We start from the raw sequence: 16,211 nt of genomic DNA, 5'->3' as shown, positions 1-16,211 counted from the left end.
ACCTGGGATAGGCTAAAGTGTTCTTTTAAAAGATAAGAAAACTGAGTTGAAGGGGATTTCTAATCAAGGGAATTTCTCTTGGATATAGGACACAGTAGCCAATATGTCAGAAAAATAATTCAGTACTAATCATTTAACTTTTATCTGAGATTCAAGTATTCTTTGCTTGTTGTTCACTTTCAGAAATTACTGCTTTAATATTTAGAAGTAAAGCAGTAAGTTCAGAGGAAGAAAAAATAACAATAGCATCAGATCCATTTACTGAGATCCTACTGTGCAAACTCTGTATTGGGAAAAACAATCCATTATGTGGATGTTTTTATTCCCATTTCAGAGGTGAGAAAACAGTTGTTGGGGAAGCAACTTAATTGAAATCACAGGGCAAGTACATGATAGAATCAGGGCCCAATTCAAATTTGTCTGATTCTAAAATCTCTACACTAACATTATTATCATTATTATTATTTTTTTTTTTTAGATTTTTAAGTAATCCCAGCATCTAACATGAGACTCGAACTCACAACCCCAAGACCAAAAGTCACACACTCTACCAAATGAACCAGCCAGGTGCCCCACAGTACTGTTCTTTATTAATTACCAGAGAGATTCATATACAAATCATTACATCAGGCAGATGGTTTCAAGTGCTCTATTATCATAGTTCTAGAAAAAAACGGGGCTGTAGAGAGTGCTTGGGTCTCCCATTCAAGGATTCATCCATCTTCACCAAACTTAGCTTAGAAAAATCCATGTCAGAGTATCAGGTGACAGTGAGTCAGCATTTTGGAAGCCAGGTAGAAACCAGGAATCAATAAGCAAATTCTTTTATGAATCATTGTAGATGTTTATGCTTGTTAAGTGTTTCTAACTCTTTGCTTATTAGAGGAGTACAGTTAAAGGACTCTTTAAAAATCATATAAATAAAAACTATCAGCTGCCATCCGATCCTTGCCAAGCTGGAAAATGAAAAGGCAAAAGCTTTTGTGTTTAAAAACATTTTATTTTAATAAGTATGCTGAACACAACTAGGTTAGGTTGTTCTTTTGGGGAATGTACTTGCATGTTAATATTTCACTGGCCCTATACTTTTAAGATTTTCTTAAAACATCGGTTGTCAGTATGAATTAAATCTAGTTTAAATGAACATCACTCTATTCTAGCAAGAAGTGTTTTTTTTTAATACGCTTTTTTTCTTTTTACGGAAATAATCTTAGCATCATTTTATACTTCATACACTGCGATTTGGTCTCAATCAGAAAAATTCCTTTATATTTTTCTTCTGTCCTTCCTGTGTCTTCCATAACAGAAAATTATCAGCAGAAGCATTTCCCCTTCACCCAATTCCTATTCTCTTATCACAGCTCTATCTACCCACCCTCCCTTCCTGCTCCGCAGGGGAATTCAAGAGGGCAGGGAAAGATTGCTAAAATTTGTCCCCTATCCAACACTGCCACACTCAGTAGTAGATGCATCTAATTCTTTTTGCATATTTATCAGTTCCCATTTTCCTCTTCCACACCTCCTTGTTTGTACAATGGACTAATGACAAAGTGCTTTGCCCCTGCACGCTTACAGACCACAGAGACCTCAAATCATTGTAGGACCAAACATTTCTGCTTTTCTAGTGCACTTTCTACAATGCCGGGCTGGTGGGGGGATGAGGAGCATTAATTTTTTTCCTACCTGTCCTATACTTTCTCTGCTAACCTTTGTCATGCCAGCCACTTCTCACTTCTCTGCCATCCCTCCTACAGGTTCCTGTCCCACAGCTACCATTTTTGAAGCTGTATTACTGTTTATACACCTTAACACATCACATCCTAAGAACCCTCACAAAGTAGGGAGTACGACTAACAGCTAATATTTGAGTGCTTACCATGTGCCGATAATTGTTTTTCCAATATTTCATTCAAATTCAATTTGCCGACATTCCGTGTAACAGCCCGTGCTCATCCCGTCAAGGGCGCCCTCAGTCACCCCATTCCTCCACCTCCTCTCCTGCGACTCTGTTTCCGAGTTAGAAGCCTCTCGGGGCTGGTCTCCCTCTCTGATTTTCCGCACTCGGTTCCCCTCCTTTCCCTTATAATCCCTCTCACTATTTGTTATATTCCCCCAGTGAGTGAAACCATATACTACTGATTGTCCTTCTCCGAGGACGGACTTACTTCGCTCTGCATAATACCCTCCAGGCCCATCCTCGCCGGAGCAAATGGCGGGCGTCCGTCCGTCCGTCCGTCCGTCCTGAGGGCTGAGCAGGATTCCACGTGTACACGGACCGCAGCTTCCGTATCCATCATCCGTCGATCCTTCCTCAGTTTGGCTATTGTGGACACTGCTGCTGCGAACTTTGGGGACAAACACTGTTTTAAGCATCTTACAGGTGTTAACTCACCTGATCTGTGAAGATACTATTTTCCTATTTAACAGATAAGAAAGAGGGTGTTCAATGCCTTGGGTTACGCTGCCAGGGACGGGCACAGGGGGGTTCTGAGTTCATGTCCGACTGGCTAAAGGAACTTTTAACCACTATTTAATTAATAATTATTATTTCCAGCCCCAAACCTGGTGACCTTGGCCATCTCCACTACCCTTTCCCCTTCACGTGGTCCCGCTCTCCCTCTCCTGCCCCCCCCCCCCCGCGCGGCCCCCGCCCCGCGCCGCCCGCGCCGGGTCCCTGCCCCGTGTTTCCCAGCATCCCCGGCCCAGTTACCCGCAGCCCCAGGACCCCTGCCCCTGCCCCTGCCCCCGGTGTGCACTTAGTCCTCTCTTTGACTCCTGCCATGCTCCTCCTCCCAGGGGTCCCCCGACCCTCCGGGCAGCGCGGGGGCGCAGGAGCGCGCGCAGCCAGCGCAGGGCGTCGGCCGCAGCCGGCGGCAGCCCCGGGGTCCTCGCTCCTGCGCGGCCCCCGGCGCGGTGCAGGCTGGGGGAACATGGCCGCTTCCGGTCTCCCTCCCGGGCCGGCGCTGGCCTGACCGCGGCCCCTGCCCGGCGCACTCCGCCCTCCGCTCCTCCCGCTCCGCTACCGCGGAGGTCGCTTCGGCCTTTCCGTCCCGCTGTCCCCGCCGCGCCATGGAGAAGAGCTCGAGCTGCGAGAGTCTTGGCTCCCAGCCGGCCGCAGCACGGCCGCCCAGCGTGGACTCTCTGTCCAGGTAACCGGGATGCCCGGGCCCCGCCCAGCGCCCAGCGCCCAGCGCCCAGCGCCCGAGAGGGATGGAGAGGGGCCTGGACCCACCGGGGGCGCCCCAGCTCTCGACTCTGCTTCCCGATGGCTGCGCCGAAATTCCTCTCCTGGGGCCTGGGAGCCACTTCTTCCTCCCCCTCTGGGGTTTGCAGGCTGGGGAGAAGGGAAGGTGAACACTCGTTGCTGCTTTACCGGCGACTCTACCTTTCTTGTAACATCTTTTTTAAATCCCGGGTGGAGGCAGCCCCCAGTTCACTAGTATCTCTTGTTTCTCATTCCCTCTCGAATTATTTTTTTGGACAGCCCTTCCCCCAACCACCACCCCTCCTTTCCTCCCTGCCTTTCTTTCCTGTACGCTTTTCCAAACCGTTCTCCAGGCTTGCTTCCATCTGTTCGTCTGTCTTCGATTTGGGGATTCTTGCTCACTTTTTTTTTTTTTTCCCCCATCACTTTATTTCTCATGATTTTCTCTATACTCCTCCCCCTCCCCCCATTTTGCTTTAAAAATGTAAATAAAAATGCCCACTGTACATCGCCTTTCAAAATCTTGCAGCTGAAAATCATTAGGAATCTGAGCAGTCCTTAACCCTGAGTGAATAATGAGTGTTAGCTTTCTTCCTTCTGGGGCTACCGGTTTTCCTGGTTATTTCTCTTGTGACCAGATGGGATTTTTTTTTTTTTTCCTGGAATTTTGAGGAGGACTCTAGTATGCAATTTTGTAGATAGCTGTTGTGAGTATGAACTAGACATATTTCAGAGAATGTTTTCCCTTTGGTTTTAAAATAGTGAATTAAAATCTAAGGAAAAAATAATAGATGACCTGTGTTTGTTATGTAGCCAAAATGAAATCAGGTTCTTTTCTACCAAAAAAAATAGTCTAATTAGAGTTATTCGATACTAATCTGTGTGAAAACACACATTTCATTTTCCTCAGAATAAATTGAAGTTTCTAACTTTTAGTTCATTTTGCACTCTACTAAATATGAGTGACACAGCTATGTTTTCCTATTACTGTTCAGACCTTGTTGTGAAAATATTAGCTGTTTCCTTCATTATACATTAGATTCTCTTCCTAAAGCACTCCTGGGAACCTGCTCCCACCGTTTTCAGAGTTCTCAACAAACAGTGTAATCGTGGGTTAATTATTTTCTGCGAGACTGTAATCTACTGGACCACATCTTACTATCTTATCTCCAGCATTTAACAGAGACACCTTTCATGTCAGAGGTTCTCAATAAAATTTTTTTTTGAATCTATACATTTAATTACCCAGGAGAGAAGGATTTTTCTTTGCATTCGATCACATATATTGTACATCTGTTTCGAGTATTTTAAAAATTTTATTACTCTGAAATTTAGGAAACTTAAGTTACATTTTTAGCTTAAAATTATGCAGAAAACAGGTTGTAAAATTAGAATTGTATAGGAAAGTTACAAATGGCAGCTATGATTCAGAATAGAATGTAAAGAAAACAAATGAGGCAACCAGTAATCTCACCCAAGCAAGAGGAAGTGGAACCGCAGGAGGCAGCATAGTCTGTTAGGATGAAGAATGTATTGGAAGTTAGGAGGCTCAGACTCTTAAAAGTCCCTGGCTCTGCTAGTTTTTTGGCCCGTATCATTTAACTCTTCCAGTCTGCAATTTTCACATCTTTCAAAATAAAGAAATTGATCTAGAGAACCTGCAACGTCCCTTGGCGCTCTAAAATTCTGTCATTCTTTATCTTAATGACAGTAATGATTAAGATACAATCTTATCAATTACTAAGATATTCCCTTTATGGAGTTTTAAAATTATACTAAATAAATCTGTTATTTCAAATTAACGTACCTAATTGTGCCACTTAAGCATATTTATTCCCTCCCCAAAGAAAGCCCAGTAACTTTAAAGTTTATATATTTTAATTCTTAATTAAAAATTATGTTACTGACATATGAATTTAAGAAAATTAACTCCTTGAGATAGTTTTGACTAGAATATGTTAGCCTCTTCCTTATGATCTACTTTCCATAGGAGAATGCCAGCTTTCATTCCTTTCCTTTGGAAGGTAGAAAAAAAATAACATTTGTTGAATGTCTACTATGTAGAATTCACCCTGCTAAATTTTTTCATGTCTTTTAAGAATCGTTACACATGTTTGATCAACAGTGTAAAATAGTTGCATTGTAGACACTTGTTAGAAAGCTTAAATTTAAACTTAATCTAGGCAAACAAATTGTAGGTGAGAGGGCAGAAAACCATGATTATAATAGCTATGCTACCTGGCTATCCAGCTGTTTATGATTTTAATGTGATAGCCTATAATAAAGCAAAATATCAATATTTGGACTGTATTGTCTCAGCCTTCTGCAGAAACATTGCCCTTAAATTGTAGTTTATTTTTATGCCTTCTGTTTTTTTACAACTAGGAAATTTTCAGTGTCAAATTTTCAATTAGGAAATTGCCACGTGAATTTGTTCCGATACAACAATAGCTAATATGTTCAGTGTATTCCATATGTTTTTTACAGACTAGATTGATAAAAGTTTCTGTTGAGTTTAGCTTCAAGAAATACTGTTCATGCAAAAAAAAAAATGCTTCCTATTTGAAAATGGAAACTATGTAACTGCATATTTATCTTCAATTTGGCAGAAAGGCTTCAGTCAGATTTGTAATCAAAGTTGGTAATACATGCCTATCTGATTTCTTCAAGTATTCTATTAGATTAATTCAGTTTAAATATTATATTGAAATGTGTTAATTTGTAAGTTTTATGTTTTTCTGGGAAATAGGAATATAAATCTGAAAAATAATACACTAATCCTTCTGGTTGCCCACTGTTTTTTGAAAATGACACACTCCATTCAGGTTGGGCAACTGGCTTTTGTGAGACCTATAGTTCATGCTAAATGTACATCGAGTCTTGTGGTGCCTGAGTGGCTTTTGGTTGAGTGTCCTGCTCCTGGTTTTGGCTCAGGTCATGATCTCTGGATTGTGGGACTGAGTCTGGAGTCGGTCTCTGTGATCAGCACAGAGTATGTTTGAGAGTCTCTGTCTCACCCTCTGCTGCACCCCACCCCGGTGTGCACACTCTCTTTCTCAAATAAATAAATAAAATCTTTAAATGTATGTCGAGTCTTGATATGTCTGTTTATCTGTGTTTATCTATGTAGTTGTCTCAGAGTTGCTAGTACTTCTGGCTTTGCCTTCTAGGTCACCATAGGCTTGATGCTTTTGGCCACAAAAGGGTGATTTTATTTTATTTTTTTTATGTGATATCCAGATAGTAGTTTCCTAATAAGCTATAGTTATGTCATCTTGCATCCTTAAAAAAAAGTAATTTTTTTTGGTGAATCTTGCATGTTTATCAGCTCTTGTATATCCTTTGTTATCTATTCTTCAATGTGTCTAGCCCCACAGAGAGAGAATTGTGAAAAAATTCACTTCAGCACACTGATAATCTGGCTCTGTTCCATAATTTAATTCTTGTTGCCCTTGCTCTGATTCTTGACATAAGTATGATTTGTACAGGATATAGATAAAACAGTACTGTAGGCTAGATATGATAGGTAGGTAGGCTTGAGCCTTAGATTGTTTAAGTTGTACAGCAGGATTTGTCACTATCTTGGTATCTGGTTTTCCATTTTTTCAGTTTGTACACTGTTATAAAATGTACTGCTTGAGTGGATTTCTTTGACTCTTTTTTACTATGCATAATCACCTGCTAATACATCTAGTGCCATAGGTGGCCACTAAATGTTTAAATAAAGAAATATTGAGTGAATGTTCTGCTCTCTTCTTTGTTGTCTCCACTCAAAGCATTAAAAAAGGTTTTCTTATGTTGAATTTGGCCTATAAAGACACAATTTCAGGCTACTAAAGTTACTTTTGCATGATGCCTCTTGACACACTGAGCTGATTCTATTGGCTACATTATCTTTTCTGTGCCCAGTCATATATCTTTATAACATTGTGTTCATTTTATCCTACCTGCTTTTCCATCTACTACTCTGGATTGTTGTCTTTTTCTGTCTGACTTATGTCAGTCATCTTTTTAAATGTCTGTTTTTTTCTTTCATCTTTTATATACCCTCATTCTCTAGTTATTCTGGGCACCACTTGTTTGTCTCAGTTTATTTTGGTTTATCAGTTGGTTTCTAGTGAATAAAATTCTTTAGCATTTATATTTACATATTTATATGTATATGGTACTTACAATCTGAAAAGGGAGAAGAGTTTTTAAGGTTTCTGAAACACATTTTTTGTAAGAGGTCATTCCTAGTTTCAGCCTCAAGGTCACTTAGAGCTGATATATTGGTAGGACATGTGCTTTTGAGTTGTTTTCCAGTAGTGGTGATGGATTTGTGTCCAATCGCACATTCTTACCCACTCCCTTTGTGACTCTTGGCATGTATTCTGAGGTAACTGGCCAGGATTAGTGGTAGAAACTAGTTATGGAACTAAGCAAAACTTATAGGTTGAATTTCCAACCTTGGCAAAATAATTAGCACCTTGTGTCAAATATTGGACATACTTATTTTGTATTTCATTATTCTAGGACCCTAAGAGATTTTTAAAGTTCTGTCAGATAAGGTCCAATATTATTGTGAACTAATCAGTAATTACTGTGTAGATTTTTCTGAAAGAAAATTTAAAAAGATTAATTACTAATCAAAAGTATACAAATATACTAAAGTTGAGATTGGGTCCCATATTTTTTTTTTCTTTCCTCATTATGCTATCATCAGTGGTCTTCCATTAATGTAGACCAGTCAGTAGTTCCCAAATAAGTAGCATCAGAATCCTTTGGGGCTTTGTTAAAAATCCAGATTCCTTAGTGCTACGTCAGATGTAATTGGATAAAACATTCTGGGAGTGAAGCCCACAGTGTGTTTTAGCAAGTCTTCCAGGTGATCCTAAACTAAAACTAGAGTCTGAAAACCACTGCTTTAGATCTTTTACGAATTGTTTTTAGTAACTCCATCAGTATTTGTTGAAACAGACTAAGTTAAGGTCTATGTTACAGCTACCATAAGCTGATTACTTAAAAGCATTTTTGTAGAAATATTGACTGAAGTAGTGAAAGGTAAAAGTCATCTCTTTGAGATTTATGATACCTGATTTTTAGGAAATTTCTTGTGGTTTTTCTTTCTCAGCTATGAGTAATACATCAGGAATACATGTTTTAAGCCTTTACTTAAAAATAGGTCTTGGGGATCCCTGGGTGGCGCAGTGGATTGGCGCCTGCCTTTGGCCCAGGGCGCGATCCTGGAGACCCGGGATCGATTCCCACGTCGGGCTCCCGGTGCATGGAGCCTGCTTCTCCCTCTGCCTGCATCTCTGCCTCTCTCTCTCTCTCTCTCTCACTGTGTGCCTATCATAAATAAATAAAAATTAAAAAAAATATATTAAAAAAAAAAAATAGGTCTTTGGGGTGCCTGGGAGGCTAAGTTGGTTGATTGCCCAAGTCTAGGTTTCAGCTCAGGTCATGAGATCAAGTCCTGCATGGGTCTCTACTGTCAGCGGGGAGTCTGCTTGAGATTCTCTCTCTCTCTTACTGCCCCTCCTTCACTCTCATGCATACTCTCTCTCAAATAAGTAAATCTTAAAATTAAAAAAAAAAAAGTCCTTGGTGAAATCTGTAGTTGTAACATAAATTTTAAAAAACATTATAAATAAGTAATTCCAGGAAGCCATCACCTGAACCAGTAAAGTCTGGATTACGCCCCAGGGAAGGAAATACCCAGATACAGATGTCCAGAAATCAGTAAGTTTATTTTGTAAAGCTGCCAAGTTCATGCTATTGTATTCAAAATCAACAGGGCCAAAGGTTGCATGTGATTCAGTACTTGACCAGTGGAAATTCTCTAGATTTTAGTAGAGACTATTTTTTCTTTTTAAGAAAATTAGTTTTGAATAGGTAAAGCACTTGCTATCTTTGTCCTATTGTTTGATTTAGTTAAATCTGTAGATAGGATTAAAAACTATTGAGAGTTGATAGTCAAGGATAGGGAGTGACTTTACAAGCATTCTTCCCACAGGAAGTCAGGTTAAAAATGGAACTATTGAAAACAAAAGATTGGTACAAAGTTATTAAAATCGAAGGGACTAGAGAAGATGCCCTCTTTTTTCTTTTAAATTTATTTATTTGATAGACTGAGCAAGAGAGAGAACACATGAGCAAGGACAGAGGGAGAAGCAGACTCCCCACTGAGTATGGAGCCCAACTCAGGGCTCCATCCCAGGGCCCCGAGATCATGACCTGAGCTGAAGGCAGATGCTTAACTGACTGAGTCACCCAGGCATCCGAAGAAGATGCCCACTTAATGAAAATAATAGTCTCAGTTCCCTTTCCTGTAATTTTCTTACACAGAACGCATTGTGCTGTCCCTCGTAATGTGCTTTTATGTGTGTGCCAGTGCTGCCATCACTACAGACCACTAACGCTCCAACTTCACAGTCCTTCCCCTGTCAAGTACTTAGTACTTACAGCAGCAATCACTGATGACTTTTCAAAGACGCTTACTTTATGAGATTAACTCTTGAGGTCTTTAAATACTTTTTAGTCTAGATTAAATAAAGGCAGATACTGTTTTCAGTGTAAGAATTCACTTCTAAAATCTGTTTTTTAAAAATTTTTTTTAAGAGACTTTATTTATTTATTAGAGACACACACACAGAGAGAGAGGTTGAGAGAGAGAGGCAGAGACGCAGGCAGAGGGAGAAGCAGGCTCCATGCAGGGAGCCTGACGTGGGACTCGATCCCGGGTCTCCAGGATCATGCCCTGGGCTGAAGGTGGCGCTAAACTGCTAAGCCACGGGGCTGCCCTAAAATATGTTTTAAACTATATACTTCAAAAACCCTAAATACTGATATTTGGAAAACTCCTATTATTTTATTTTTTTAAGGTTAGGGTTTAGGTTTGATTGAATATAACAGAAAATCCAAACTTACTGTGGCCTAAAACAGATAATTTTAGTTTTCCTCCCACATAAAAATGCCCAGAGATAGTCAATACTAATCTGATATAGTGGACCTGAAGTAACAAGAACACAGCTCTTTACTGCAGTGTTACCTCATGAATCAAAATTGCTGTTGGAGCTCTAACCATTGCTTTCATTGTAGTCAGAAGGAAGGATGGAAGGATGAAAGGAAGAAGAAAAGCATGTTTTCCTTCTTTAAAGAATACTTTTTTGAGGTTACATCTAGTCTTTTAAGCTTATATCTAGTTGGCCAGAATGTGGTCCCATGGCCATCCCTAGACACAGGAAGGCCAGGATATGTAGTCTTTTCTGGGAAGCCTGTGCTGAGCTAAAAATTGGAGGTTCTGTCTGTAAGAAATAGGAGAGAATAGGCATTGGAGACAGCAGCTTCTCCATAGTATATAAATGAATCATTTTTGCAAGGAAGACAGTTTTCATTTCCGGTTAAAGTTGACAATACTTCAGAGACATTCTTAGACTTGCAAAAGCAGTGACCAAAGTGGAAAATATGCTAAGAGACATGATATATTGTAGCAGACCAAAAAAGAAAACTATCTTGGAACACTCTAAACTCTTGAGTTTAACTTCGTACTTTCTTTGTGTATTTTCTTGGGCCAGATTTTTATAATCCTAACCTGGGATCATAACGAAAACCGGTATGTTTAATACTTGTCAACTCATTAAGTGAAAGGCAAATGGAAATCAAATGAAAAATGATCATCTCTTCTATTTCATTTTTTATTTTGTTTGAAGAGCTCAAGGAATTGCATGGTAAAGTAGTGGTGGTAATGAGGATGGTGGCCAACACTGCTTACTCTTCTTTTGTTTCTAGTTTGCTTCCCAGCCATGTATCCATGTGTTTTATCTCCCCCCAAAATGTTGCATCAGGTTCCACTTAGGTTTTTCTCATCAGTTCTAAAAGTTTAGTCTCCATAGGGGAAATAAACCTGTCCATTTGGGGCAATGTTGGTTTATCAGTGCTTTTGCCAATATTGACTGTTTTTGTATCTTTGACCTAAAATTTTGGAAACTCAGAGAAATCTGTGTTTATGCATTTTTTTGTGTTTTTGAACTTAAATATTAATATTTTAAGCATGTAATGTCAAACATAGGTGTTTAATCTTTTGGGAGTGGGTTGAAGAGGGTAGAGAAGTCTCCTCTGGGTTGGTATGGCATTATTTTTTGGGCTCAGAGGATTTAAAAGGCACATGTCACAAATTATTCCAGAAGTAAATTTATTATTGTTGTGATTATTAGTAGTATATATAACAGCACTTACTATTTTTGAGTGCTTGCTGGGCATGGTGCTAAATCCCTTAATATGCATTTTCTCATATTATCCTCATAATTATATAAAATAAACAATATCATTGTTTCTATTTTACAGATGAGAAAACTGGAGATTAGGGAGAGCACTTTGACATTTGGATTCAAATGGTCTGTTTAACCTCAAGGTCTTTGTAAAGAACTGATCATGCCTGAAGATTTAGTGTTCTAGGTCTAGGCCAAAACTTGGTAGTTATAGGGCAGTCCTAGGGGAGGTTTGATTAAATGGTAGTGGCAAGGAAATGAGGTTCTTTGATTGGCTACACTGTAACGCAGGAAAAAGATACTAATACTCAGTACATCAGTGAATTCAGTGTGTCTCTATTTGGAGAGAATTTTCTCCGGCTTTGATTGTTTTTTGCTTCTGACAGAAAATAGGATGATTTTTTTTTTTTCTTTGCTTGATGATAAAGAGGATAGTGTCATTAGAATGATACTGCATTTTGAACATCAGATAAATTGTGAAGCAGGTAAACAGGGTACCAAAGCCTCTTCGGGCCTCTCCCTCCCCTGCAGGCTTTACAGGATAATTTAGAATACTTTACTGTAGGGTTCCTTAACTATCTGAATTCCCCTAAGTTCCTTTGTGTGTTTGTTTACAGTTAATGTGTTAAGAGCCATTGACATTTGAAGATCATCAGAAGTGAAGATAAAACATCTCAAAAATTATAATGTAAGTGAATGGGAAAACGGAATTAAACAATGGACAAAAGTTGATATTGTCACCAATATTTCTGGAATCCATATTCTTTTATCCCGAGTGAAATTTATGCATTTGAGTAACCAGTACCTTCAGACTTTAGTTCCATGTCCCAGTCCTTAAAATTCTGTGTTCTCTTCTATCCAGAGTAAACGGTTGCTATGTTTTAGTCACCAGTAATTTTCCACTAAAATTCTTTTGGCTTCTGTGTACTGTTTTTTCCCTTTTTTCTCTTTAGTAGTTTGCTGTTTGACAATGGCTCATCTTAATGCTTAAAATTGTATGTGTGTAGAGACTGAGGTTTTTATTCTTCGGCAGCTAATGTGTTTTGCGCAGTTTTAATTTTACTACTGTTTTGTATATTTCTTAGCCAAAAATATGACCGGTTAGCTATCTGGCCTCCTCCCTTCCTTCCTTCTTCCCTTTCTTCCTCTAAAAATTTGTTTAGCATCTACTATATGGCCTGCACATTATGCTAGATCCAGAATTCCTAAGGCATTGGTGCTGAAATGAGTTGTGTCATCTTTTTATACAGTTAGGGACGTTAGAGATATCTGGTGTGACTAGGACTTGTGATGACCTAAAGTGTGACTGACGACCACCTGTGTATTTCAGTCACTTTGTGGTGTTTGGTAGATATTTAGCTTCCTAGGTTCCATCACAGAAATTCTGAATCACTGGGAGTGGCCCCCAGGAGTCTTCATTTAAAGTGAGAACCTTCAGGGATGGCTGGGTGGCTCGGTGGTTGAGTGCCTCTGTTTGGTCCAGGGCATGATCCTGGAGTCCTGGGACTTTTGAGTCCCACTTTGGGCTCCCCACAGGGAGCCTGCTTCTCCCTCAGCCTGTGACTCTGCCTTTCTCTGTGTCTCTCATGAATAAATAAATAAAATCTTAAAAAAAAAATAAAGTGAGAACCTTCAATCCAGATACTTTTTGGACTCTAGACATTTGTAGATGCAGGAACAGACCTAGAGAAGTTTAAATAAATTACCCAAAGATATAATATGTGTTAGATGGCCAGACAATACTGGTGTTGTTTCCTCCAATTAGTGTTAGAAATGATCTCCTGACTCCCAATTCTAGACTTCACTAAATCACCTGGTGACTTTTTTGGGCCAGGCAGCTTTACTATGTGTATATGTAAAATCATAACAAATCTGTCACTGTTAATTAAAAAAATGCACATATGGGTTTTGTGCATGAAAAACATGGACTCTTTCTTCATTAGATATGTGACTGGTTCTGATTTTGAAATCACTGGGTAAAAAGACCTAAGTAGTCCCAAGTAGAGGGCCCCTGCTCTCCCCCTCCCCTGCCATGGTACTATTCCTACTTGGCCTTTAAGTTTTATGCTTTTTTTTTTTTTTAAGATTTTATTGATTTATTCATGAGAGACACACAAAGAGAGAGAGAGAGTAGAGACACAAGCAGAGGGAGAAGCAGGCTCCATGCGGGGAGCCGGATGTGGGACTCGATCCCAGGTCTCCAGGGTCAGGCCTTGGGCTGAAGGTGGTGCTAGACCGCTGAGCCACCCAGGCTGCCCAAGTTTTATGCTTCTGAGAAAGAGGGATTTGATTTAATTTTTGAATTATGGTAGCTAGCGTAGTGCTTTGCAGATAATAGGTGCTTGCTAAATTTTAGTATTAATAACTTACTGCTAAAACTTTTACTGTAAAAAACTTGTTTTTTTTTTTTCCTTTTGGATTCTATGAGGTACTATTAGGAGTGGTTTTATTTTCTTAGTATGGAATCTGATACTTTATATACCAAGACAGAGACCTTAAGCAGTTGAAGTTATTTTATATTTTTAATAGTGAATTATTATGGCTGAGTGAATTATTATGGCTAATAGTGAATTATTATCCCTCACAGTATCTGAGGGACTTAAATAATCTAAATTATTTTCTGAACTATAAGAGTTTGACTTTGTTTTAGTATTCTGTATATTTTATATTGTATTGTGTATGGTATACTGATAATTACTGAGTTATAATCTTACATTAGTAAATCCAATTAGTGATCCAATTTTTGGGAAATATTCTGTAATTCTTGAATTTATTAGTAAGTTTAACTATAAAATGCCATTACCCAATTTTCTGGATATTTTGGGACATGTTTTAATTATATGATGTAAGAAAAGTGATATTTTTTATTATTTTTTTTGAAAAGTGATATTTTAAAGTCACTTATTCATTTCTGATGTTTAAATATTTTGAATTTTTTTTTTAAGGTTTTATTTACTTATTCATGACAGACAGAGAGAGAGGCAGAGACATAGGCAGAGAGAGAAACAGGTTCTACAGGAGTAGAGTCCTCCCCCACGTGGGACTCGATTCCGGGACTCCAGGTTCACGCTCTGAGTCAAAGGCAGATGCTCAACCACTGAGCAACCCAGGTGTCCCACTATTATGAATTTTCTTTCTGTTAAATGATTTTGCTTTTTTTTAACCACAGGCCCAAAATCATAAATACAATAGCTCTAAAAGGGAACTTTACTATGTAGTCTAACTCCTTCTTTTTTTAATGTTGAGGCACTAAAGAGTGTGTAAGAGTGGAAGTTTTGTTGTATGTTAATGTACATTTGTGAACAAACAGGATAACGTTTATGTTTCTATGATGGTATGGTGAAATGCTTTCAAAACTGTAAAGTGTAACACAAATATAATGTATTATGATTACTGCTTTGATGATCCTATGTCTTCTGTGTTTTCTTGTGTCTTAACTTAAAATATTCACTATTGTTTAATTTAAAATCAAAAGAGAAATACATATGTTTGTTTCTTGGTCTTCCACCCATTTTCCATGGAAAAAATTAATGAATGCTTAGTATTAGCCCTCAATGTAATCAAAGTAGCTAATAGTAATGTTAACACATCTTAGTATAGTTTTTGTAGTTACAAAGCTGTTTGACCTACATCATCTCCATTATTTCTCATAACAGCCTTGTGAAGTAGGTCTTCATTTGACAGATCAGTAACTGAAGCTCAGAGAAGTGACACGACTATCCATTATCTCTTGCTTATGAGAGATGGAACTGGAACTGGAACTTTGACTCTAAATGCCATTCTGTTTCCACTGCCCAGCATAAATCATAACATGGAACTCCTGAAATTTCATGGGTCATATACATCTTAGCTATTTAAAGGAAATTCTGAATATTGGAAAATTGGTGACAGGTTCATCTGGTCCTGCCAGCCTATTTATGCAGTGCAGACTTCTCTTTAAAAGTCTGAATCATGTTGCTACTCTTGAAGTACTTAGAAGAGATAAGAGATGCAAGTGTCTTTTGGATCAAAGACTCATTCTTAGCATGGCTATCAGCGTGTGCTGCTTAAAATTGTTTGAGTGTGGGATTCCTGGGTGGCGCAGCAGTTTGGCGCCTGCCTTTGGCCCAGGGCGCGATCCTGGAGACCCGGGATCGAATCCCATGTCGGGCTCCCGGTGCATGGAGCCTGCTTGTGTCTCTGCCTCTCTCTCTCTCACTGTGTGCCTATCATAAATGAATTAAAAAAAATTAAAAAAAATGTTGAGTGTTTAAATGTTTAAAAACAGTAGTAATTCTGTCCTCTGGAAGTATATTGAACTGTATAAGCTCAAAAAAAAATATACCATGATATGATACAACACAGTGTACTGAAAAGTCTTGATCCTTAGTCCTTGGTTCTTTAGTTCTGATTCTACTTCTTGACTGTAACTCTGGATGAGTCATTTGATATCTGTGAGCCAGATTCCCTTATCTGGAGAAAGGGTAAAATCATAACCTGCAATCCTACCTTTACAGGATTGTTGTGAGGCCTAAATATGCGGATTGATGATGACAATTATAAGAGAAAAATCAGTTAACAGCTGTGTAGTGCGTACCATGTGGTAGGCACTGTTCTAAGTATTTTATGTTAATTCATTTAGTTCTCATAACAGTCCTATATGAAGTATAAGAATTGTCATTATTCCCACTTTAGGTGAGGAAACTGAGAGGTGAAGTAACTTCCTCAAGATTATACAGAGTAATTGAACCGAATTCAGTACCTGGCAATCTAGC

The 16,211-nt window shown here is 38.8% G+C and overlaps 1 protein-coding gene across 6 annotated transcripts in view; it reads left to right on the top strand.

Annotated features, from left to right (window-relative positions):
* Window positions 1–2,979: 2,979 nt before the first annotated feature.
* Window positions 2,980–16,211, top strand: part of MTMR2 (myotubularin related protein 2) — a 120,098-nt gene continuing 106,866 nt past the window's right edge. For 3 of the 6 annotated variants that reach the window (XM_055320607.1, XM_055320604.1, XM_055320603.1), the window contains exons 1-2: window positions 3,023–3,149; window positions 12,075–12,145. Coding sequence is in view for 2 of the 6 variants with exons in the window: in XM_055320602.1 (XP_055176577.1) it covers window positions 3,070–3,149 (80 nt within the window). In the remaining 4 variants the exon portion in view is untranslated. Of the gene's footprint in view, window positions 3,150–12,074; window positions 12,146–16,211 lie in introns of all 6 variants that reach the window. The other 3 variants (XM_055320602.1, XM_055320600.1, XM_055320608.1) reach the window with 2 other exon arrangements.

The sequence above is a fragment of the Nyctereutes procyonoides genome, unplaced genomic scaffold (assembly GCF_905146905.1).
Source record: "Nyctereutes procyonoides isolate TBG_1078 unplaced genomic scaffold, NYPRO_anot_genome, whole genome shotgun sequence".
NCBI classification, from domain to species: Eukaryota; Metazoa; Chordata; class Mammalia; order Carnivora; family Canidae; genus Nyctereutes; species Nyctereutes procyonoides.
This window is presented reverse-complemented; position numbering and strand designations above follow the sequence as displayed.